General features: G+C 41.0%; 1 protein-coding gene across 15 annotated transcripts in view; it reads left to right on the top strand.

Annotated features, from left to right (window-relative positions):
* dmd (dystrophin) overlaps positions 1-27,013 on the top strand; it is a 1,932,045-nt gene that overhangs the window by 1,835,168 nt on the left and 69,864 nt on the right. For all 15 annotated transcript variants that reach the window (XM_073045659.1, XM_073045653.1, XM_073045656.1 and 12 more), the window contains 5 exons: positions 4,834-5,035; positions 9,247-9,332; positions 15,767-15,924; positions 22,699-22,865; positions 26,201-26,312. In XM_073045659.1, coding sequence (XP_072901760.1) covers positions 4,834-5,035; positions 9,247-9,332; positions 15,767-15,924; positions 22,699-22,865; positions 26,201-26,312 — 725 coding nt within the window. The remainder of the gene's footprint in view (positions 1-4,833; positions 5,036-9,246; positions 9,333-15,766; positions 15,925-22,698; positions 22,866-26,200; positions 26,313-27,013) is intronic.

Below are 27,013 nucleotides of genomic sequence, written 5' to 3'. Positions count from 1 at the left end.
TAATTGCGTATGTACTGTATATATAGTGTATCACCATCATTACAACCATCAAATGGCTTTCATAATTAAATTAATGAATTGACTGATGTAGGAAGGAACGAATGAACAAGTCCAAACGCGTAAGAAACTCGTACGAGGTCGCGCCAATGCTGCTTTTTGCAGTAGCTTTCGGTTCTTGGTGGTGTGAAGGTGTGTACATTGCGTCATCTCTTTTAAACAGTGTATCTGTCTTTGTATGTTGTAGAAACGAATCGGCATTGTTTTATTTATTTTTTATTATTATTTTAATATCACTTAATGTTCTATTTTTTTACAATTTCTTAGTAATTTCTTCCTCAGAACTTTAACAGTCCTTCGGTTCTTTTATTTTTCTCTTTCATGAATGCCATGTTCTTTGGAAGCTTGTTTAAACCAAGTTAATGGTCTTTTAGGCTTCCTCCAGGTGAATAGGAGTTCACTTTTTGAATAATAAGAATTATATATCACCGCAGGGGGCATCAGGATTTTAGAGGTGATTAGATGGGGCATGGCCAAAAAAAGGTTGGGAACCACTGCTCTAGCCTCTACCACCAATCACGGTTCATCTGCCATCGTCCTGAAATTTTCTGTGCCATTGCCTCATGGTCACTGCTACTCTATACAAATAAATGGCAGCATCTTTTATTTTCTTCCTTACGGGCCTGAATTGCATGTGTTGTTTCTTTGCTAGTCTGAGTTTTATTATTTTCCTGTATGCAACCATTGCAAGGTTTTGTTTTTACTTTACAAAATATACTGATAGATCCGTCACTAATCTGTGTGCCATTGTGCGTCACAAAGAAATATTTGATGAGCCTCTGCCTTTGAGGCAGGGTTTATTGCAGACGACAACTTTGGTAGATAGGTCTTTTCCTCTCAAGGATTGTCTAGATTCTGCATTTGCTGAGCAGATCATAAGATTGTAGAATGGTGAAGCACTAAATTGAGCCATTCCAGCTAATATCGGACTGGGAACGTGAAAGAGTTATTCATTCATTTTTCACAATGGGCACATTTTCTACCCTTTAACCTATTTAACAATTGGATTTGCTTCCACTATTTCTTTAATCAGATGCAATAGATCAAAAACAAAATTGAAGATAGGAGTCTGAAAGGAAAAGAGAAATGCTGGAAAAGCTTAGCCAGTCAACTTGTATCTGCGATGTGAAACCATTTAACATTTCAGTCAGCAACCCTTTGTTGGAACTGGGAGAGTGGAGGGTTTATAGTTGTCAAAGCAGAACTCAGGAGGACTGAAGTACAAGACAAAAAACTGTATGGAGATTTGGTTATGACAGACTTGGTAATTGATGCATGTTGTAACTGTTATCGGCATTAAAGAAGTGGGGTGACAAAGGGACAAAAAATCCACGATGATGACATCATTAAGGAAGCAGTTTACCTGAAGTTAGAAAACTTAGTGTTCATTCCAGATGGTTTATGCAGACTTGGAGATGAGCTCCAAAATATCAATTCATTGACGAAAGCATAGGACAACGTAGACACAACACCAAATATGGCTTCAGCAGAAATTTGGGTAACTGCAACATATTGCCCTGCTCCTCAACTCTGCCCTGATTCGTAAAGGCCACCAAGCTAAACGTATTCTTCCCCATCATGTTTATATGTGCAACCATTTTCAGTCAACTGTGCACTTGTACTCCCTCTGTTTCACAACACGTATCAGTGACCTGCCATTCACTGTGTTCAGCTTACCCTGGTTTGAATGTCTGTAATGCATCACTTCGCTACACTATTTGTTATTCCACAGATTGTCTCCATAACTGATGAAGACATCTTTGCACATCATTGTAACCTGCTTTAAGTTCTAATTTAGTATCATCAGCAAACTTGCTAATCATTTAATTGCCGTCCAAATAATTTACATAATTCATAATAGACCCCAGGGGCACCCCAGTAATCCCAAGCCTCCTGTTGAAGATTTAGTCTTCAACCATCACCCTTTGCATCCCATCATCAAGCTAATTCAGAATTCCCCTCAACGGCTCCCTCTGAATCCCACATGACTTAATTTAAGCCTAATTTTACAGATCAGGCTGTCATCAGGGACTTTGTCAAAGGCCTTGCTACAGTCCCTACAGCCAACACCCACTGTTCTACCTTCATCTATCCCCTTAGCTACCTCTTTGGGGAAAACTCCAAAAGATTTGATGGACATGACTTGTACACAAAACTGTGCTGTCAGTTCATGATGAGGCCTTGACGATCCAAGTGATGCTGAATCTTGTCCTTCAGAACTCCCTCCAGTAGCTTCCCAACAACTGAAGCCAGGCTCACTGACCTGTTGTTCCCCAGCTTTTCCTGTTACCCTTGAATAACGTCATGAGCCACTCTTCAGTCTTCTGGAACTTCATCAGTGGCTAATGACAAGTCCTATTTCTCTACAGCGGCCTCACAATTTCAACCCTAGCCTCCAATTAAAGTCTGGGGATTTGCTCATTTGATTGCACTTCAAGGCTGTAGGTACCTCGTCCCTCATGATATGCATATGTTCCAACACAAAGCTTTTTGGCGTCCATAACATTGTCCTCATTGACCACCTCCTCCACATATAGATGGTCCTGATGGTCTTTAAGAGGACTTCCTCTCTCTCTAGTTATTCTTTTTACTTTTAATATAGTTGACCTTTCAAGATTATCTTTAATCCTGCTTGTCAAATCCGTCTCATACCCTTGCTCTGTTCTTCCCACCCCCCTTCAGATTTCCTTCGTAAGCTTTTTTATACTTTTTAAATGACTTGTATCCATTGAGGGATTCATTGTACACAGCTGCTTAAAAGCAATGTATGCTTCCTTTTTCCTGACCTGAGCCTCTTATCTCTCATCAGCCAGCGTTCACCAAATCAGGAATGTCGACCCTCCACCTTAACTAGAATATACTGCCTTTGGACTTTTGTTATGAGCTTTTTAAAAGCCTTCTACTTTCCTTTGCCCTTAAGTAGTCACCCAGTTGACTCTAGCTAGTTCCAGCCTAATATTTTCAAAGGTGGCCCTGTTCTATCTTTATCCATAAATATTTAAAAACTGTTAGAATTGTGCTCCCTAACTGCCACTTCAGTTACTTGGCTTGCCTCGTTCCTTAAGGGGTCCTGCATTGCTCCTTCCTGAATAGGAATCTATTTTAGATGCACTGTATTCGTTCCACCCCATCCAGACCCTTTGCACTCTAGGTAGTCGGTCAATAGCAGGAGAATTGAAATCTCCCATAAGCACTCCACTATCCCACCATTCTTGCAGATACGTGTAATTTCTTGACACATGCTCAAGTTCTTGTTGCCTATTGGGAGTTTATAATGTAGCCCTACCAAGGTGGCCATCCGCTTATTTCTAATTTCTCCCCACGTGGTATCGTAAGATAATTCCTCAAGAATATCCCCTCTAAACACTGCTGTTATGTCCTTGCTTATCAAAAAAAAGTAGTACCCAACTCCACTCTTATCTATTCTTGTGTCACGCCTAAAGCGTCAGTGCCTTGCAACATTCATTTGCCAGGTCCTGCTCTTTTTCTCAGCCATATTTCTGTTAAGGCCAAAGTATCCCACACCCTCAGTTTGTCTGCCTTAGCTGTCATGCTCCTTGAAATAACTATAAAACAATGGTCCTAGCTACCCTGGTACTGTAAACATGCTCATCCTGTTAGGTAGGTTAACATACTGTGATTGCTGCACATACCTCAATCTTCTCACTGACTTTTCTCTTGAGTCCCACTCCATTGGCAATCTAGATTAAACCCTCCCTGGTAGCAGAAGTGAATTTCCCTGCTAGAATATGGGCCCCCATCCAATTCAATTACAACCCGTCCATCCTGTGCAGGTTGCTTCCACTTCGGAAGAGACCCCAATGATCCAAGAACTTTTATTACTGCCCTCTGCCAGCTTTTCAGCCTTGCAGTTGTCTGGCATTCATGTAGTCCACTGTATCTCAGGTGCCATTTTTTTGGTCAAGGCAGACATTGCTGATAGACCACTGGGTTATTTGTAGCAGGTGTATCAAGGTACTGCAAAAATACCAGCAATACTCTTCACAAATTACAACAAATTCACAAGAAGAATGAGTACAGGTTGGTGCCCTCTACCAGGCCAACATCCCTACGGTCAGGGCACCCATAATCAGACTTCTGAAACACATTTGTTCCCTGGAGTAGACCACCTGCTGGATAGAGAAGATGATTCGAGGATGTTCTCAAAGCTTCACGAAGAATCGCACCATCCTCACTGGCCAGTCCTTGTTCAGAATGCATAAGTAGTGCTTGAAGTGGTATTGAGAACCCCGAGGCCTTACATCTGGAGCACACAGGAGTCCTGTGTCCCCTGCAAAAGGAGTAGACTGCCTCACAAACTGCACCACACCTGTCCCGTCTGGTGACTACATAACATCATTAGCCACTTCAGAATTTACAAAACGGAATTGATGCCCAAGGTCAGCCAATGAAATGGAGATACTTTGTGATATTTTAACTGATTTGCATAGTCTGGAAATAAAGGAAGATTCACTGTGATTATTCATCACCTTTGCATCTTGTTTCTGAATGTTAGTCTGGATCTGTATTGCAGTTTATTCAAAAAAAACTTGTATTCAGATCCTTCTGTTCCCCCATTATTGCGAGTTGGCAGGTTTGAATATAATCATGCCGAGTATTTGATACTGGCTCATATTGTGTTACAAGGCATTTAGTTGAATTTGCATAAATGTGATGCCACCTACTGAGTTTGCAGTTTGGGAATGCTATCAAAAACAACATTTTTAAACAAAAACAAATTCCAGTCTAATTTTTTTTTTGTCCATTTCTCTACAGTGGATCTTCTTACCCTGCCAAGTGCTTGCGAGGCATTTGACCAGCACAATCTGAAGCAAAATGACCAACTAATGGATATTCTGGAGATAATTAACTGCTTGACTTCAATCTATGATCGTTTGGAGCAGGAACACAGTAACCTTGTTAATGTGCCTCTTTGTGTAGACATGTGTCTTAACTGGCTCCTCAATGTCTATGACACGTAAGTATTGCATTGAACAGTAGGTGGCTCAAACATCAATAATGCAAAAGGAAAGTGTTGTGAGGCGTCAAAGTTATGTTGGGGGAGGGATGTTATCCATCCTGTCATGTGTGCTATATGCTCACTGCAGTGATAGCTGTATGTTTTTACGCTTTCTGTGATTTGGTTCCTTCACTAAATTGTGTCTTCCGTCCTCATGATGAGCCATGTGAATCTGACTTTATTTTTTAAAAAATGCCCAAGTCAATATATAGTCAATGTTAAGCTTTTAAAGATGCATTGTTATCATTAAGCTTCCAAATGGTCAGAGTTTTCCTTTTTAAAATTGCTTAGACTACCTGGAAGCTGCTGTCAAAAGAATTAAGCCAAAGGATGTTGACTTTGGGATAGATTGGCAAATACTTTATTTGCATTGTGGTTGTAGTGATATATTTGGCATTCACACATAATAGGGTTGAAATTCATCTGTTTTAGCCTTTGCTTACTGAGGTTATGATCCATTGACCGGTGGAAGCAAAATGCAGGAAATGGTTTTAACATGTACATCCTTAGTGCAAAGGAAAGAGGGCGAATTTCTACTGTGTCCCTCACAAACAACATTTGCATGAAAAAAGCAGTTGTCATGAAAGAAGTTGTGCCTTGCAGCAGCAGCAGCATGCATGCTGGGGATTGGTACTGCTCATTTATTATGCAGATATTCAGTGGAATAAAGTAGGTTACACTTGGAGTCCAAAATCTGGAGTGCTGTTAAATTGCAGCAGAGGCTGTTGGAATGCGGAGTTTGGGTAGAGTGGACCTAATGGATGCCTTTTCTCCCTTCACATCTGTACAATAATTCCTAGCAACCCATGATGAGAGTCAGTGGTCAGTTGCTCTTGCTTTATGTTGGCTGGTCAGTCAGGAGGAAAATAAGAATGAAAGTATAAGAACCATGATAAACGTAGTCTGAAAAGAGCAATCCCACAAAAGGATTTGGCATTCAGGAGGTTTATTTTGGGCAGTTCCATCCAATAACTTAGGGTAGGCCTGATTGCTTCATTTTCTTTCTAAACATAAACCTTGTTTAGTTGCATCAGGTTATTGAGACGCTGAAAGATGTGAATTCACTGTGTTAAAGGCAAGGTTATAGGTATGGGCACAGGGTAACTGAAGTCTCTTAGAATCACATCACTAATGACAAGGATTGTTCAGAGATCCACAGATCGTCACATATTTGATTATATTAAAATCTAAATGCTGCTCAGTGGATTATGTTTATTGGTGGGCGTAATTTAATTTTCTGTTGCTCGTTGGTTCATGATACCAAAAAGCACCTCTGTGGTTTGTTTTCAAGACCCGAAGGAACTGAGGGGTTCAACGCCCGAGAGAAGTTAGGGTTTTAACCTTTCGCATCAGCAATGTGTTCCACTTATCAGCTGAAAGGCCCAGCAATAAAAGTTAATGTTTGGCAGTGGCCTTGCTCCTTTAAGCAGGAATTGGAATACTAAAGGAGGGAACATTGGGACTTTGGTTTTCAATTTCTGTATAAATTACAAAGTTGTGTGGCTGTATCCATTGCAGGAATTGATTGCTTGCCCTGAAAGTGTGCATAATGGAGACACTGCATTTTAAGGGAGTGAGAAACCAATAAATGTTGTCAGTACATTATATGCTTGGCTGAGATACTGGCAATGCCCACACAGTTATAAATTCAGGTTTATCTCCAATGTGCAGATGCTTTTCATTCCATACTCCTTTATTGCACCCTCCTGTAGTTGAGCACAGTAAAGGTACTGAGGCACCTTGCTTGAGAGCTGACTTCCCTGGAAAATATGTGGCCTGAAGAATTTTCTGGGGTCCATTGTGAATTAATTTCAAAACCAGTTGTTGAATAAAAGATCAAATTCAAGTGAACATTTTTTCATATAGTAATTTAACCTAATTTCTACTCTTTAGTTCACCAACAGTTCTGGGCGCTGGTTTTTAAAGAGAGATTAGAGATTAGTTTTATTTGTCACATGTATTGCTAATTCACTTGGAAAAGGGTGCATTGTTATTAACTTCAACAGCAGTGGTAAAGCCTACTCCACCATGGGAGATCTTTCATGTGGTCCAGTTCTGATTTGACTTCATGCATCCACAAAACGTGGATGGGCAAAAGAGGTCAGCGTGGGAGCGATGAGCCAAAAAACAATATCTATGCTGGATGACTATGATCCTGTGCCTATTGCCAGATACTTGTTTTCCTTTGCATTCAGCAGTCATGCCATGTTAATGTCATCTCTTCTGAATGCAGAGCTGTCAAAAAATTGAACTTGGACCATGCTGGAGTTCAGCAGTATGCCACAAAAACACTTCATGTATTTTCAGAAGATAGTTGTAGCGATCTCAGCTGATATTTAAATATGTACTTGACAGAATGTAAAATTAAACCCACAGATTATAATTTTGATTTTGACCTTGTATTGAATGGCATTGGTAGTTTGCCCATAGGCAGTAATTTTATCAAGTCCATATACTGAGCAGGGTCAGATGCACAGCTGGTTTTTAGGTCCAGCCTCTGCAGATTTTCTTATGTTTGGTTTTTAGATCTGCTTGGTTTTACTCTTCAAAATAATGTTGACAGGAGGGACAATTCAACAACTTCTTTGATTCCTTTTGTATCTCACCTGTTCAATGAAGTCACCAGCAACTCCTTCATCGTCTTCACCTCCCCTTCCCCATCATCACGTTGTATTAACTAAAAAGAACACTAGTAACATGAAAAGAAGATGCAAGACTTGTTTTACTTACCGTAGATTCCGGATTATAAGCCGCTACTTTTTTCCCACATTTTGAACAGCTTTGAACTCTGCGGCCTTTAATCCGAAGCGGCTAATACATGGTTTTTTTTCATGCCGCCTCGTAAACATTTTGCCTCGTAACAGTAGACCAATAAAATTGATGAGTAGTTCACAGAGGTCCAATGAAATTGTACGATAAATCAAGCGCACTTTCACAATTAAATTATTGTAAATCAGTCATTTGTACTCACCCTCATCAACATGGAAAATACTCGAAGAAAAGCAAGACCCGAGCGCGTCAGACCCGATTAGACCCGATCGCGTTACGCAAGCGCGTCAGACCCGATTAGACCCGATCGCGTTACGCAAGCGCATTAGACCCGATCGCGTTATGCAAGCGCGTCAGACCCGATTAGACCCGATCGCGTTATGCAAGCGCGTCAGACCCGATTAGACCCGATCGCGTTACGCAAGCGCGTCAGACCCGATTAGACCCGAGCGAAAACGCTGCTTTTAAGTTAAAGGCTCGCAGTATATATATTTTTACCAGTCGCTAGGAGATATTGGAATGTTGTTCGTGCTGTTCAGTAAAAAAGTATATGCAACGTAATTTGTGTTACCGATACGTATGTATATTTAAAAGTAGCGGTGCGGCCTAAAATCCGGTGCGGCCTTTACAATTAAAAAATTGATTTTATTTCTAAAATTAGAGCCAGCGGCTTTTAATCAGGTGCGCTCTGTAGTCCGGAATCTACGGTACTCATTTTAAACCTTCAGTATGAGCATCTAAATTGCATTTTTTTAAAAAAACAATTGGGTTACCTGTGTGGCTGCCATTGTAACAGAGAAAACTTATTTCTCCAGTTGTTTGTTGCTACAGTAGCTAAAGATTTTCAAGCACTTTTTCATGCAGATAATGGGTCTTTTTGAATCTTGCATGGGTTGCAGTTTACAAAACTGAAACAACCAGCCTGTCATTCGTTTCTGACTAATGTGCCGTTACCCTGGGCCTGCCATTTCATTGAATACAGAGAGCAGAAAATAGTTGGCAGTGCTTATTGCTTGTGCTCCAGAAATGCATCATTATCTACCAGTTTACACAGATTACTCTGAATATTTGACAATGACAACCTTTAGCTGCAGCATCATTGAACAACCAAAGTGTACTCTTTTTTTACAGCAAAATGTGTATCATCCAGATTTGTTTGAACTGCAAAGGATATGTGGCAAGTGGCAGTCAGCATCCTTACTTTCACAATACTCACTGAATTCCGTGTTTTCTGGTTATAGTATTTGATATTTGCCTCGGTGGCGTGGTTCCAGTATTTCAAACTGACTTGTGCCATAAGGCAGTACGTTTTATAACATACAGAAAATAGTTTTATTTTTAACTCATGGTTGAATCCATTGAGAACGTACCACTGCTAAGTTTAATTTTTCTCTCTCTAGTGGTCGAACAGGGAAGATTCGTGTCCTGTCCTTTAAAAGCGGAATCATGTCTTTGTGCAAAGCACACCTGGAGGATAAATATCGTTGTAAGTTTGTCTTGAAATTCATCAAAGGCTTGTGTTTATTTCCCTTTTATTGAATTCACTGAAGTAATAATGAGCTTTGCTGATCGAGTCAGTTCTAGTAGAGGGAAGTATGGCTCTCAATTCGTCTTTGTTTTCATGATCTGCTTTAAATGCAGACAGTTTCCTAATATCTTTGATTTCATAATGCAGATCTCTTCACTTTTTAATAGGATTTTTCTGGTAGCTTTATACAAGGCAAGTATGGGAATGACAAGTTCTTGTTTTTTTTTGTAACTAACTTAAAAGAAAGTAGAGCAGTTAATACATTTGGAGTTGACATGCCTCATTAACTCACAAGCACAACTTCCACAATAAGCCACAGATTGAAAATAGTACACTTGAAGATTCCTGGTTACATCCTCAAGAAGAATACACAAATCCTGTTTGTTCTGCCTAACGCACTATGTAATAGCTTGGGATTAAAATCACCGCAAGCAGTTATTGCGTCTCCAATGTATGAGCAGCACTGGTGTTCTTCATGTTTCCTCGCTGTCAGCACACAACACAATATTCAAAGTAAACTTAGCATCAAAGAGCATGTATGTCACCATATACAACCCTGAGATTTATTTTCTTGTGGGCATACTCAATAAATCCATAATCGAATCAGTGAAATGCTGTCCCAACTTGGGCATTCAACAAGTACGCAATAGACAACAAACTCTGCAAGTACAAAACGAAAGTAATAATAATAAATTATTAATATTGAGAACATGAGATGAAGAGTCCCTGAAACTGAGTCCATAGGTCGAGGGGACATTTCCATGCAGTTGAGTGAAGTTTTCCCCTGTGGTTCAACAGCCTGATGGTTGAGGGGTAATAATGGTTCCTGAATCTACTGGTTTAAGTCTTGAGGCTCCTGTAGCATCTTCCTGATGGTAGCAATGAGAAGAGAGCATGACCTGGTTGGTGGAGGTCCCTGATGATGGAGGCTGCTTTCCTGCAACAGTGTTTCATGTAGATGCGCTCAAAGGTGGGGAGGGCTTTACCTTCCATTCGATGGACAAAAAGTATCTGCTACTTTTTGTAGGACTTTACATTTAAGGGCATTGGTGCTTTGATGCCAGGCCATGATGCAGCCTGTCAATATATACTCTCCATGACGCATCTATAGAAGGTTATCAAAGAATTGGGTATCATGCCAAATCTTTGTGAACTCCCTAAGGAAGAAGAGGTGCTGCAGTGTTTTCTTCATAATTGAACTTGCATGCTGGCCCAGGACAGGGCCTCCAAAATAATAACACCGAGGAATTTAAAGTTGCTGATCACCTCCACATTTGAACCCCTGGTGGACCTTTGATTTCTTCCTCCTGAAGTCAATAATCAGCTCCTTGGTCTTGCTGACATTATATGGTTTTCATAAAATGCAAGAATTTCTGTGGAAAAGGGAGCATTAGTAGTTCTGAATTCTTAAAAATGTTGATCGGGAAGCAAATATTTGGCAGGGAAACCTTGTTTTATGTTCTGACAATTGATCTGTTTGCACATAGCACCCTAGTGTGCTATGGTTTAATTGTGGAGGAAGTACTGATTTTTCTACTTCTCCCCCTCTCCAAACATTGTTTCTGTGAAAGTGGTTCTCCTTTTCAAATCGAATGTCACAACAGCTGCATTTTCATGAGAAGTGCTAACAATTGTGTGTGGAACAGATGACAGTTCCCTGTGCAACTTTGAGGGATCTACCGATATCCTGACAACACAACTGGGAGCATCATTTGGGAGTATTTGTTCATGCACAGGATATGCCTGTTTAACTACCCACGTTTCTGAGGAAAATATGAACAAAGATTTTCTGTACAGCCACACAGCTGGATCTATTTATCTAGCTGTGGGTATTTGATGGAGTGTTCTTTGGGACAGATGTGACTCTTGAGTTTTCTGGCACTGACCTACAGAATTGATAGGTTTCACCAATTTCAGCAGACACATTTTGCCACTGTTCTGACTTGAGCCTCAACTCCTCCCAAATCTAGCTTGGGGAAGGTAAAGTAGTGGTTCAGAAATAAAACACTGCATTATGCATAGCACTCCTTCAGGTCCCAATTTTTTTTTATATCTGTAAGCAATATCTGAACACATTGGGATTTTTACCATGCTTTGTATTGTTCAAGAAAAGATTTGAGCAGAGTACAAAACCTGTCGGGGTATAAACTATTCTTTCAGAGTAATCCGTTAAACATAGAGTTTGATTATACAATGAATGAGTTTGTTTTAGGTTTATTTCATTTCACTTTATCCGTTGTGATTGTCCAGCTGTGGGCAATGTCTGCAATCATGGAGCTGCAGCAAAGAAAAGCGGAGCTTGTTTTGAAACCTCATTGAGCGGTCTGTGGTGAAAGGGGTGAGCAGCTTCAAGTTGCTGAGGGTCAGCATCTCAGAGGGTCTATTTGGGCCCGACACATTCATGCAGTCAGTCATGAAGAAGGCACATCAGGAGCTCTAATTCTGTAGGATTTTGTGGAGATTTAGTATGTCGTAGAGAACTACAGCATGGAAACATGCCTTTTTCACCCCAACTGCTCCACACTGACTACCATTCTCCTTGCTAATCCCAGTTGCCCACCTTTGGCCCATACCTCTCCAGGTACCTACCTAAATGCCTCTTAGAAGTTGCAGTTGTACCCACCTCGACCACTTCCTCTGGCAGTTAATCCCAGGTACTCATTCCCTTCTGTGTGACAAAGTTACCTATCAGGGCTCTTAAATAGCTTCCATCTTGCATCTGTGCTTCTTGTTTCGGACCCCTAAACCCTGGGGAAATGACTACGAGCTTCCAACTAATACATACCGCCTAGATTTTATAAACTCCTGTGAAGTGACCCCTCCTTATGCTCCAGGGAATAGAGATCCAGTGTAGCTAACTTCTCACTCTAAATCAAGCCCTCTAGCCGATAAAAGCATTCTTGTAAGTTTCCTCTGCATCCTCTTCAGCGTGCTGCTGTCTTTCTTATAACAGGGTGACTAGAACTGTACGTGGTCCAAGTGCTGGAGGAACTCTGCAGGTCAGGCAGCCACATGATGCTGAGTTCCTCGGGTTCCCAACCTGGGGTCCGCTGACCCCTTGGTCCATGGCAGGGCTCCATGGCATAAAAACGGTTGGGAACCCCTGTGTGGTTGTGTTGCTCGGGATTTCCAGCATCTGCAGAATTTCTTGTGTTTATAGCACTTGAGTGCAGCCTCACTAATGGCTTGTGCACGTTATCCCTACTCCTAAATTTGATGCCTTGACTGCTAAATGCCTTCATCAGCCTTGTCAACTTTCAGCGAACTATGAACTTGTTCCATCAGTGCCTTGTCATTCACTGAATCAGTACCAGCTTCATTTTGATGTCTGAAATGCATCACTTCACATTTATCTGAGCAGAAAACTATTTGCTGTTGCTCATCCTATCTCCCTAACCAATCAAGGTCTGTTTGTCATTCATTGTGACCTGCTTCACTGTCAACAATGTCCCTGTAACGCCCCGGGTCGCCTCAGGCTCGCTCAGCTCATTCTCGTCTAGGGGGAGCAGCCTTCGGCCCCGCCAAACTGGGTAATCAGCTTGTGTGGATGCTGTGTGATGTCCCCGCCTCGCCAAAGAACAAACAGGACACCATATGCAATTAAATGATTACAATTTATAAAGATTACTATAACTGATTAATAACCATACAGTATATATGAAGGAAAAGAAAATAAAGAAAAGGCGCCAAACTTATCGAAGTCCAAACCACTTAGTGCACAACTGTTGGAGCTCAATTACTGCAGTCTTCTGGCCACCATTCGATCCCCTCCGAACTCCTCGACTCGCAGCTCAGGACCACCCGAAGTGGTCAACCAAGCACATCTATCTTCGTCTCCTCTCCTCGGTGTACCTCCTGGCCTTGGACCCCCGCTTGGGATCCGTTCCTCGCCCAGTTCACAGCATCGCGTCCTCTCTGTCTCGCCCCCTCGCGCCGATCTCCCCAAAAGCCCGCCAACAATAGCTTACAGACTCAGAAGAAAGAATGACATTAATCCCAATTGGTTTACAAAGGAATACAATTCTCATTATCAGTAAATTTTAACCCAAACAAGCTTCCAGCACTCTCTCGCAACAAAGAAGTATTCCTACTTCTAACAAAGCAAAGAAGCCATTTTGATTAACATATGCAGTAACAAAGAAAAAGAAGAAACCCCCCCCCCCCCCCCCCATTTACATCCCTAATTTGGTATCATCAACAAACTTGCTGATCATTCCATGTACAGTATATTCATGTCCACATAATAATGGAGTGCCATCACTGAACCCTGGGGTACCCCACTAGTCTCATATCTCTAGCTGGAGCTTTGATCTTCAACCATCGCTCACTGCATCCTATCATTGAGCCAATTCGGAATCAACCTCACTCTGAATCCCATGCCTTCCAGATCAGCCTTGCCTGCGAGACCCTGTTTAAGGCCTTAACATAATCCATATGGACAATATTCCCTTAGTCATCTCTTCAAAAAAAAACTCCCAAAAGATTCATCAAACATGACCTCCCACACATAATGACTTACGAATTTCTGAAGTTTTACAGTGGGGAGCATTCTGCCTCAGTGCATCAGTCTGGTATGGCGCCACCAATGCACGTAATCTCATGGGGATTGTGGACTCAGTTATATTATGGGCACGACCCTTCCTGCCATCAAATACATCTTCAAGAGGTGGTTTCTCAAGTTGGCAGCATCCATCATGAAACACTCACACCATCTGGAGCATTTCCTCTTCATGTTATTGCCATCGGGAGGAGGTACAGAATCTAAGGACTCTCACTCAACATGTCAGGAACAGTTTTATTTTTGTAACTTGTAGTAATTTTTATGTCTTGCACTGTACTGCTGTCACTAAAGAATAAAGGTCTGGACAAATCAGTGATAATGAACCTGATTCTGAACTACTACAAGCACGTACAGTGTGTTTTTTCTATTGACTGCAATCGTGTGTAATATTTAATGTTATGGGAAAATATATGCAAACAAAGTCATTCCACAAGTAGGTAAACTTGAAGAGTTTCATGCTAAATCGATTGCACAAAAATCATGAAAAAGTGTCTACCCGGTGTTATACTTGAATCTGACATTAAAGATCAATTAAGCTTGGGTGAGGACTAAATTTCAGGATTCAAGTACAATAAATAAGTGTTAGTACATTGTGGTCTGGTATATCCACTGAGGACATCTTTCTGGCTAAAAGTATGCAGTAAATAAGCTGCTACCCAGAACTATGTATGTATGCAGGAAGACTATAAACAGGCTGAAACATTTTATGAAACCCTTACAGACATGAATACTGAAACAAATGCAAGAAGCCGGACTAGTGTGTACTGACACCACTGCAGATAACATAGCGACACCACTGTTAGCTGGCATGCAGTATAAACAATATTTGCAGCTTTGCAGAAAATAGCTTGAATCAGTGATGGAGCGTTTTGCCAACCCCTCTAGTTGAAGCTGTGCAGCACGGTGAGATCACTTGGGGTAGTCGTGCAGATCAATGACACCACAGAGGGCAACAATGCTGCATATTGTGATACCCCTGCAGGTAGCAATTCAGCATGCATGAAATTACAAGGGGCATCCACACAGACTATAATGAAGCAAATGCAGTATAATCTATTCAATGCAATCACTAAAACCAATGTCTTCTGTATCATCTATAACGTGCATGAGAAGCAATATCAGGCAGACTGTTCAACAAAATAACGTTAGCAAAATAATAAGCCTATACTATGAAGAGAGGCTGCACATAATTTAATTCTTCGTACATTTTAATATCAGCAGATCTCATCATCAGCAATTGTGCCTCTATTCCAGTGAACTTATTTGTCATTAAGTATCAGTGCTGAGTGATTGTAGCATTTTTGACAATGCCAACCTCCTGATGATAAGCAAAGTCCCTTTCTTGCAGATGTAAAAGAACCCTGGCATGTTTGAGGAGGTGCAGGGATTATCTCTGGTGTTCTGGCCAATAAATACGTGTCGTGCAGCCACATTATTAGCTATAAATCAGCTGTCTGTGGCACCTTAAGAATTTGACCATCAGATTTGTCTCCAAAATCAGATATTATTGGAATTGTCAAAGGTCATGAATGCATATTATTTCATTCCATTGAGATCAATGAAATAGAATCAATTGGTAGTTCTCCAGTTGTTTCAGTTGATTGGAATTTCTAAAATTACTTTAACCAGAAACCATCCCAGGATTGAAGTTGGATTCAAACCTGTATCCAGGCATCCAAGTGATGCTGAGCTGCAATGTAAATTCAGTGCCCGTAGAGAGGAATGAATAACATATTGTCACGTTGAAGCTCCATTCCTGCAGGTTAGTGTCTTGGAGCTTTCCTTTCAGTGAAATTATTCATCTTTTAATATAAACACCACTCCTTTACAGATCTGTTCAAGCAAGTGGCGAGTCCCACTGGATTCTGTGATCAGCGCAGGCTTGGGCTTCTACTGCATGATGCAATTCAGATTCCACGCCAGCTGGGAGAAGTCGCATCCTTTGGAGGCAGCAACATTGAACCCAGTGTTCGCAGCTGCTTCCAGTTTGTAAGTTTATGATGTTTTTGCCAGGATTCTTTTTCCCTCAGTGAACTGATGAATTTAGATGTAATGCATAAATTACATGGAATTACAGCAGAATTACAGCACAGAGGCAGAAAATTTGTCCTAACTTGTCTGTACGAGCATCTGTGCTCCATTTGAGTCTGTTCCCAAACTTTGCCAGCAGTAAATTCTATTAAAATCCTGCACTTCAGTTTCAGTGTAGCTTTTTAACGGGTGATCAGCAGCCAATAAAGACTCTGAGTCGGTACATGGGGCAATTGACTTTTTTTTGGCGGGGTTGAGGTTATTGATGGATTTGCAAGCTATGCACAGTGCCCTTCAATCCTTGGTTTTGGCACAAAAGTAGAAGATAGGCATTTAAAAAGGTTTTCTGAGGACTTAGAAGTTTTGTAATTATCATGATATGATGTTATAATTGTTATATTTCACCCTTATCTGTCTCAGAGGTCGGTAAAACACCTAGCTCATGCTGGTTTCTCTTAGTCACCGTGTCTGTCTTGAGCCTCCAAACCATGCAGCCAACTAAACCCAGAGGCTTAATAATACATGTGCCTTTGGCTTCTGTGAGAACTTAATAAAGCTTTCACATTAAAATATGCCCTACAGAGCAGCTAACGTTTGCATGGAAAACTAATGGAAGGTTTGAGATTATGGATCATGATTCAGACCTGAAGCATAAGAAATGGAAGGAATAAAGATTAGAAAAAGTGAAGAGGAGTAAATTTAAATGAGTTCAAATGATTGATAAATACAAGCATGAACTAGGTTTGTCAAATGATGGGTTAGAAATCTTTCTAATTCAGGAAAGCCACCTTAGAACTGTGCTGCTGGCAGCAAATTTGTCTTGCTCAAAGAGCTACAAGGAATTTCAGAGCAATAGATTTTTTGATTAGTAAATGAGTAAAGGCCTATTGATTTCAATGTCAGAGGATTTCTCTGCTCATTTTTGCATGTTGCATGTGTGTATGCTTCAGTTTTTTAATTTTATTAAATGGTGAGACATGCAGAGGGCATGTGTCTTTTTGATCTGTTGCTTTACTTGTGTTTTGAATGATAATTGATGTGTTCAGTTAAGATGCACTCAAGTTTCTGTGCCTCTCTTGTCTGCACATATTTTGAAGTTTCAGCAGTTCCTAAGAGTTACCTTTATTCCTTTCCTGCTCTTGTTAGAAGCATTTTAGTCAAGTCCTTAGAGTCACAAAGACAGTAAAATGGTTTTAGGAAAGTTATAAAATAACAAATTTTTACAATACACAAAAGAAGTGGTAATAAAGACCAATAACTGGACAAAATAAAGATTCTTGTGTGATCAGAGGATCTTGATCTTCATTCTGAATTTAAAGCAATGCTGTAACTCCCGAGCTACTTTAACACATATGCACTGAGAAAATTAACAGAACAGTTAATGTTCTGTTGGTGCATTTGCAATTCATTTTGGAGTCAGCCACTAAACATGGAAACAGACCTTTTTGACCCAACAAGTCTGTCTAAGTTGGTGTCATTTGCCAACATTTGCTCCATATTCCTCTGAACCTTCCTGTTCAAGTACCTGTCCAAATGTCTTTTAAATGTTGTTACTGTAGCTGCTGTAACCATTTCCTCTGGCAGCTCATTCCATATACGTACCATCCCCTATGAGGAAAAAGTTTCCCCTGACATGTTAAACCTTTGCCCCTGTTCTTGACACCGCAGGTCTGGGAATAGGACTGAGTTTTTTCTCCCTAACTATGTCTCTTATGGTTTTATACACCTCCATAAGGTTAGTCCTCAGTCTCCAAAGTTCAGGGAATGAAGTCCCATTCTGCTCAACCTTGTATCCCAATCCCTTGAGTCTTGGTATTGTCGTTGTAAATCTCCTCTGCACTTCCCAGCTTGAAGGCATCTTTCTTACAGCAGGATGACCTAACATGAATACAATAATTTTTTTTTAAATGTCTAAAGTGTACACCTTTCACTAAGAAAATTGGGATAAGTTAATGTGCTGCAGTGTACCTTTTCCTGCTCCAGTTAGTCTTGAAAGTTGGCGTGTGGCCAAGTGGTTAAGTTGTTCGTCTAGTTATCTGAAGGTCACTAGTTCGAGCCATGGCTGAGGCTTGCGTGTGTGTCCTTGAGCAAGGCACTTAACCACACAGTGCTCTGCGACAATACCGGTGCCAAGCTGTATGGGTCCTAATACCCTTCCCTTGGACAACATTGGTGACGTGGAGAGGGGAGACTTGCAGCTTGGGCAACTGCCAGTCTTCCATTTTAAAAAAAACTTTGCCCAGGCTTGCACCCTGGAAACTTTCCAAGGTGCAAATCCATGGTCTATCAAGACTAACGGATTACACGGTCTTGAAAGTTTAACTTTTTCTTCCTTTGTGCCTCTTGGCAGTCTGCAGGCTGGGGCTTGTGTCTGCTGTGTGTGTAAATGTCCACATCCTGTCACTTCTGTGTTTTTACGTGAGCAACTTTGTGAACATTAGGTCATGTTGGGTCTCTAAATATACCTGTACTTTTGTGAGTACAGTGTAAAGACGTGGTTGTTTATTGTACCTCTCAGCAACAAATGTTTGTGCTGTTAGATCATCTCATGCTTGTGTAGTCTGAAGGGTCATTCTCAACAAAAGAACATGGATGACATTTACCTTTAACTTGTTCTGTTCCCAATGACCCAACAATGCCTTCCACCATAAACGTCAGGAAAAGAATGATGAACTTTTCACGAAGTCCTTTCAGAGCAGCACCCTCTTTAGAATCTTGGTTTTGACTTGCCACTTCAGTTAATAAAGTATACAAATGAGAAGGGAGCTTTACCAAAAGCTTTTAAGTCCTTGCCCTTTGAATCAGGGTTAAATACTTCTTAAAACAAAAATTTAAGTATTTATTTCTCAAAGTGCTCTGAATCTGAAATAAAAAATTGAATATGTTGGAAGTTCAGTGTTCCATGCTAATTCCATTTCATCAACATGAAATGCTAACCATTTCTTTCTCCAAACTGTTTCTGTAAAACTTGCCTGATTGCTTCATCGGGAAGGCATTAGTTTGACCTTCCCAGTGCCCTGTAGGTAACAAGATCTAATCCCAGATCTGATGTCAGATAGGACAGTGAGTGGGAAAGAAAAATCAGTTGGGCAGGATTGCGAAAAACCTGCTAAAAGATGTGTATGTGTTTGCAGATGCGGCAAATTGGACGAATTATCCAGCAACTGTTAAAATGTTACTATGGTCAGGGCCCGTCCGTAGCAAATTCAGTTTATGTATTCCAATATATAATTTATGTACTATATACAGTATATATTGAGTGTCTTTTTTATTGTGAGGGCATTAAAAGGCAGTTTTCTGTTATATTGTAAGGTTGCAGTATCTAAGTCAATGGTTTGGGTAGGTGGGGATTATACAAATTGCAGCACCTTCTTGGAGGTCCAAGCTATGCTGGAAAATATAAGCTTCTTATCACATGTATTATGATGTAAAGAAAAAAAATTCATTTAAATCCTCTTAAATATAAAATGCATTTACCATGAAATTGTGTTCACTGACCAAGTGCATTCATTAAGTTCTAAATCCCCGTGGCTGTTTATGGAAAAAGCAACAGGTGAGAGAGCATAAATTTTTTTCTGAAAACCTTCATAGTTGGTTTGCTCAAGGCAAATACATTACTGATATCTTCACACTGTTCCATTTAAGTCATTGTATGATGGTGCCAAAGCAGTTAGTGCTGCTCTCTCATAGTTCCCAAAGACAAGAGAGCAAGCAACGGGCCAGAGTTTCATGTTTTCTACTACTTCCCAATGATGTGCAGGTAGACCAGGTGGCTGAAGTAAAATGCTCCTTAATGTATATAAGCAGTCGAACAAATCAGAAAATAAAATTTCTGAGCATGTGACTGAGAATATGATGCAGGGTTAGAGAAAAATGGGACTTGTGGGATTGTTCTGCTTGGAGGCTGACAGAGGCCGTTGTAGGCTGAATGGTTGTCTTCTATTATGCAATAAAGAAACCAGGACAAAAGATCACTAGTACCAAGGATGTACAGGTGCCTTGCTTAAAGCTGATTTATACCTCTGCATACGGGCTACGCCGTAAGCCTGATTTATACTTCTGCGTATGTTGGTGTGTCTGTGTCGCTCTGCAATTCACAGCCAAAACGCTAGTTGGTGTTGGGGTTTCTATGCCACTGTGCTGAGTTTCTTCGTGAGAGGCATGGACAAGGAAATGCATTTCAAATATTTTCAAATGTTGGCAGGTAGATTTGACAATTTGGTTCATCGTCTCCAACCATTTATTTTGCGTCGTATGCACAGCCTACAGACATGGCGGAGAAAAAGCTACTGGAAATGCGATGCTACCAAGTGGCCCAATCACAGTTGTTGCGGTCTGAGTCACTGCGACGCGTGGGTTACTTTTTGGGGAGGTGCACGCCACCCTATGGCGTAGGGTAAGCGGTACCTACAGCGTAGATTCAGCGCAGAAGTATAAATCAGGCTTTAGTTTGTTTACATATCGTTCGATAGGCCTACCATATAACAGGATAATATTTCCCTTCCATCAGGCAAGGAACCACCAAAGTGGTTCATTCATCCACTCAGATGATTGATTCCTTTTGGAGGAGGGGATGGCTGGCTCTGGATAGATGAAATTCAAAATTCTGATGATTATGCCAATTAGTATTTTATTTGCGGTAGATGTCCAAAAATTTAGCATTTGGTTTGGAAGCAGCTCAATGGCCAGTCCTTTCCCAAGACCATGGAACTCGTGCATGAAAAGAAAAGCACAAATAGAACCAGGGTTTCTGGCTTTTGTCTGGAGTTACTTGTAATCTGTAGTCTGCACTGATAAGATGGATCTCTCTGCATGGTTTAAAGAGTCGATAATTCTTCAGATGGGGTCCCACAGATTCATTATCCCTTTACTAATCTGCTCAAATAATTCCTCAGGAATCTAGACCACAATAAAAAGCATACAGTTGGTCCAAGGTTTTCATCCTGTTCTCGGTTTGAATTCCAAGCATGGGAATTTTCCCTTGGATTTCAGAGAGGGTGCTCATGGTTGGTTTTCCTCTATAAATTATTTTTCCGAAGTGGCAGAAACTGCAGTAAGAGACTGTTCAGGCAATGCGAAGAGCAGGTCCCCCACTGCCCATAGGTCGCTCTCTCTCTGCCCTTGCTGTTTCTGCCCAAGTGGGTCATGATTCAGTCTGCTGCTGGGACAGTGGTTTCTTGGAGTGCTGTGTAGCAGGTGTTTGGGTGCAGTTAGCTGGCTCTGCTCACTGAGTGACCCCTTCTTCCCAGATTCTTCAGCTGTTAATGGCCATTGACAGCTTCAATATGAATCCTTAGATCACTGAAGACCTTTTTGAGGGGTGGGGGTGGAAGATGATTCTTAATATAAATTTAATATTTTTTTTAGTTAAAAGAGCACTTATTTAAAGAGTTGAAGTTACTTTGGCTAACTTGATTGAATTGAAATAAACGTTCTACAGGCAGATTTTTCTGCCTGAGCAGCGCAAAATCTGCAGACTGCTTCAGAAGTTTCATGGTGCTATTCAGCGATTCCCTGTAGAACAAGTTACAATTGAAGCACAACTCAAAATCTGCAAAATATTGGGGTGCCTCAGCATTTCTGCTGGCATCTCATAGGAAGATCTGTCTCAATAAATATGGATTCTCAAAACGCCTGCAGTAAAGCATCATCTGAAGGATTTATGACCAGTTTCAGAACTCATGGGCTCAGGACAAGGGACAGATTATTTGGCAGGTTGACTACTAATTGCAGGTTAGGAGTTAAAACTGCACAGGGTGGTAAGTGTTATGTCACATAATTTGGCACTGGGAACCATGTTCATCATTTACATAAACAATTTAGCTTCAAGAATAAGATGTGCAGTTTTATAATTTACAGTGATGTGGCTAATGAAAGGAGCACTTAAAATGAGGGAAAAGGCATTAATAAACATGCATCTTGTGCATATAAATTGGCAAATAAATTTCCAAGTAGATAATACTGACTTCAGTAGAAGGAGCAATTTAAACAGGGGTACCTATTTGCTGTCCTCAGTTTAATGCTGCAGCACATTACCTAATTTCCCTGCGCCATGTGGTTCATTTGCCCGCAAGGATTTGGTGTTGAATAAAATTGGTGTTGATTCAACACTTAGGAGGTGGCTCATGAAATTGTTCCTGTTTAGATTAGGAATGCAATTTGAGGACCGATTGTTCTTCCAGTTATTTTAAATGAAATGTACGTTACCTTCAGTATAACACACAATGCAATTCCTAGAATAATGCATAAATTAAGTGAACATCACTGTGGTGCTAATTTTCATGTCAGGAAAGCAGTCAGCATGCCCAGCTTTAGCTTTTCCATCCCCCAGTTGTAGACCCTATGCAGGAGATGCATCAATGGGGAATCATGTTGATGAATATAGTATTCTCTGGCAAACTGTTCGATACTGGCTCAGTTCTGAAAGAAATCAGTGCATCTGATTCATTTAGTTCATGTTTTCAGTAGCCATTGGAGTTGTGTTTATGAGTTAACGACTTCTCTAAGTTTGCTCATTTTGCGCTGTGCCCTACATTAATATACACGGAAAGAAAAGAATCAAAATGTTAATTACTTTAGATGATAATGATGTTGAAATTTATGATTTGATTATTGCTGTTTGGAAACTTTTATCTGTTGATGAATTAAGAGAGTACAAAGGTGAATTACAGGGCAAGCATAACTTTCCATGCTGTTTAATTGCTCTGAATATCTTTCTCTTCTGCTCCCAAGGCCAATAACAAGCCTGAGATTGAGGCAGCTTTGTTCCTGGATTGGATGAGGTTGGAGCCTCAGTCGATGGTCTGGATGCCAGTACTCCACAGAGTGGCAGCAGCTGAGACAGCCAAACACCAGGCCAAGTGCAATATTTGTAAAGAATGCCCCATCATTGGATTCAGGTACAAATGTAATATTTTCCTTCCCTAGTGATCTAAAATTGCTGTCTAGTTCAAATCATTCCAAATGCTTTCAATTATCGAACAATCAAGTGGGACAATTATGCTTTGTGTAGGCCTCTGCTCTGGGATAGTTTGTATATCTGCAGAAACAGAGAGGGGGAGCTTTTATCCAAGTTAGAGTAAGGCAATGCTCTACTTATTCGGTTTTGAAAGTAAAGCACAGAAATAATCAAAACCTAATACTGCTCCTGGTTTCCTGTATGATTCTGTTGGTTTCATGACATTGCCTCCCTGCACCTACAGTGGTTTCTACCAGATGTGTCATAAGTAGTGATAGTAAGTGAATAACTATTAATTGGAGTATACCTGCCTTCATCCAGCCTTTGTGTTACGGTGTCAGGCACCTTTCTCATCAAACCAGTTTTCTCATTTGCACTTGGGCCCTAGGTTATGGCAGGGGCAGAGGCACAAGCAAGGCTGGATAAAGTCACGATGTTGTTGCTCCTTTGTAGGATATTTAAGCCTTGTATATTGGTGTTTTCATTAACTGTTGTGCACTTGTAGTCATGACACAGTTGCCAAAGATCAAATTATGCTTCACAAATGATTTTGTGTTGTCCCTGAACCCAAAGCTTCAAGCAGCTTGGTTCATCAGGCAAGCTTTGGAAACACAAGACTTTGTCCTTTTTCCACTTTTACACAACTGTCTTTGCAAACATTCAGAGAGCAAGTAAACTTTGAACGGGAAGCACCAAACATTCGTATGTGCCATGGGTGGAGAGGCTGAGATTGCAGTCGGTCTCATTTGTCTGTTATTCTTGTCTTCAAAATAAATGACATTCACCTGGAGGGACAAAAGTGGTGACTTACAGTACCTTCAGGTAGCCATGGCAACCTCAGGCCCAAGTCACAGTGCAGGTGTTCCTACACAAGTACTTGGAGCAAACATGAAAGCTGATTAAAGGCAATTAAAATTGAAATAAATTGAGACCAACGTTCGTAAAACTGGTCCCAGAAATACTCTAAGGAATACAATTGTCAGCAGAACAATTGGCTGCCTTTCTCTGTGCAAGAGAATTCGACAGTTGTAGCTTGAGGAAGATTGTGATCAGGTTACTGTCGGCTAGACTGCTGCCTCAGAAACAAGAGGTGGAAGTGTTTTCTAAATAACCTACTGTCAGATATTGTAGCGGGACGAACTTGTCACAAAATGGAAACATTTTGGATGAGGTGTGAGGTAGAAATTTGATAGCGCCAGCCCTCCAAGTGGGAAATGGGTTACAGGAAGATGATCCAGCAGTGGACCAGATCACTTCAAGGCCTGCAGACCGTCAAGCTGTAATACTTCTCAGATGGCTCACCAGCAGAGCTGAAGATCAAGCTTAGGTCAGCATGCAAAGGAGATGGAGGAACTCAGCATATCAGGCAGCATCTAGGGGAGAATGGACAGTCGACATTTTGGGTTGAGATCCTACATCAGGACTGGAAAGGAAGAGGGGTGAGAGCCTGTACAAAAAAGGTGGGAGGAAGGGACTAGAGCAAGAATTGGCAGGTGATGGGTGGTACAGGTGAGTTGAGTGTGGCGATAGGCAGGTAGGAGAGGGGTAGCAGGAATGATCTAAGAAGCTGGGCGGCTGAAAGGTGGATGTGACATGGGGTTGAAGAAGATGGGATCCAATAGAAAAGGATAGTGGACCATTGTGTTGCTCGTGGTGGCCCAGTGTGTACATTGTTGAGGGAGGAGGTGCCATCAGGTGAGTATGGGTTGTGATGGGCTCCAGGAAGTGATTCAGTCGAGCTGGATTGCTATATTGGCATTTGGAGCATTGCTGCTTCCTGTGGCTCACCAGGAAAAAGATTTGAAAATGACCAACTTAGATTTAGTTTTTCAGTGTAAGAGCCTGTTGAAGATTGCCATGCTGTGCATTTCAACACCCCACCTGCAAAAGATTTTTAGCAAGTTAACAATTTAGCAATCTCACTTGACTCAGGAAAGAGAAATGGGAAGATTTGAGACAGATTATAACTCGGGCAGCAGATTGACTTGCTAGGATCCAAGTTGAAATCCTGCAGATGGTTTCATTCAAGCATGGTACCGCTGGGCTTCTGGTTAAAAGCTATTGCACTGGCCTGTGACTGCCCCTTGGTTAGGTCCATCAGACTGATTATATTTAGTGGATACTGGTTGATGTGAAGTTCCAGTCACCATTCTGATAGATATTTCCAGCTTGTCACTGGTTTCCATTTCTGTTGCTCCCTCATACCACACTAGTCACTAATCATGCTAATTTTCTTCATCTCTTTACTGGATTCGTCCAGGCTTCATCTGTACTTTGTATAAGCCAGTATTAAATTCTGTTCTGATGCCAAGTTCATATTCTGTTTTCCCCTTAATGCTCACAGACTCCTTATTCATCAAATTTTAATCATTGCCCTAAGCTACAGATCCCTCCAGTGTCTCATCACTCTCTTTACAACTCCACTGGTACTAATTCATTATTGGTGAGTGCCATTTTCAATTCTGTGAGTCCACTGTGAGAGCACCATTGCCACTAGAACCTCATGTAAATGTCCAGTGAAGCTTCAGGCAACAAGCAGTGCCCAATAAATGATGAGTTTTCCAAACCTTTGGGAGAGATGCGCATTGCTAGCAATTGCTTTTCGGGTTCCCAGGTCACAGTGGTGTGTGAGCGGAAGGACATGGGTGTTTGTGCATCGGCCTTTGTTGTCCATCCGGGTGGGTTTGGGGGGTTGTGGTGAAGAAACCCCAGTCAGTTCGGGTGGGGTTCTCAGTGGGACACTGGGCTGCTGCCGTGGGGAATGGAATGCTGAAGGTGCTGATCAGAGATGATTGGGAAGAAACCGTAATTCAGAGGCAAGGCAGAGCAAATCGGGAGTCCAAGAAGGTTATAAAGTACGGGAATGAACTGCAGGAACATGAGCCTGACAAGGTTGTGCAGTCTGAGTTCAGGCAAAATTTGAATATGCTGGTGTTTTAATCCTTTTTTTCTGGCCAGATTGTGGAACAATTTTCTGGAACCTGCATATCCTGTCAACAGGGAGAGTCGGTATTGTGATCAACTATAACGTTACAAAGATACCACTAGCTCACTGACAGATATAGTATTCTTAATGAGTTAAAACACTCTAATCCAGGTGAATTGATCTTGCCCAAAGCAGTTAACAGTGTGTCAAAGTTGTTTTCAGCTGCTTTGATCCAAGTAAGTTAATACAAAACAGGAGACTTCCGGCCTGTCATTTCAAGTGAATTATATTTGGATTCAACAAGTGTAAAAAAAAACCGCGTTCTAATATTTGTGTTCCTTTTTATGCAGATACCGGAGCTTAAAGCACTTTAATTATGATGTCTGCCAAAGCTGCTTTTTTTCTGGTCGGACAGCAAAGGGTCACAAAATGCATTACCCGATGGTGGAATACTGCACCCCGGTACGTGGTGAGCCATAAGCATAGAAAGCAACCTCAGAAAAAGGCTTCAGATTATTTTATTTCCTTTATCTTTCTGGATATTCTACTAATTTAAACCCAGCCTAATTGGCAATTCTTTTGTGAAACCTGTGACAATGTTTTAGTCTTTTAATAAAGAATTTAAAAGTGCAATCATCAAGGTTAATTAATGTGCTGAGGCTTCCAGAGAGCCGTAGCATTGTTCCCTTGAAGTGTTGGCTGTTGTGTCCGAAGGGCAGTAGTTTTCAAAGGCATTTCATTGGCTATAAAGTTATATATAGGAAATGCTAAGGCTGGGAAAGGTTTCAAACAAACACTGCTGAGTTCCTCCAGCATTTTGTGTGTGCAGCTTGGATTTCTATCATCTGCAGTTTTTCTTCCGTTTTAAATAACCTGTTCCAGGTTGACAGTCCACTGTCGTTTCCAAACTTTTTCACTGCAACAAGGAATATAATTATTTGCAACGTGTTCATTATTTTATCTCTGAATGCCATTTGAAATCCTCTTTGTATGGGGTTGGCGAAATTTGCATAGCACAACAAAATAAAATCATCCTCTGCCATTAACCATGTGTGACATTATTGTCATTTTCATCTTTATTGAGATAACTGTTGAACTAGTGTAAGAATGAAAATCCAATTATTTTCTTATAATGAAGTCTTCATTGCACTTGTAAAATGAAT

This window comes from Hemitrygon akajei, chromosome 5, assembly GCF_048418815.1.
Source record: "Hemitrygon akajei chromosome 5, sHemAka1.3, whole genome shotgun sequence".
NCBI classification, from domain to species: Eukaryota; Metazoa; Chordata; class Chondrichthyes; order Myliobatiformes; family Dasyatidae; genus Hemitrygon; species Hemitrygon akajei.
Note: the sequence above shows the minus strand (reverse complement) of the source record. Positions and strands in the feature narration are given on the sequence as shown.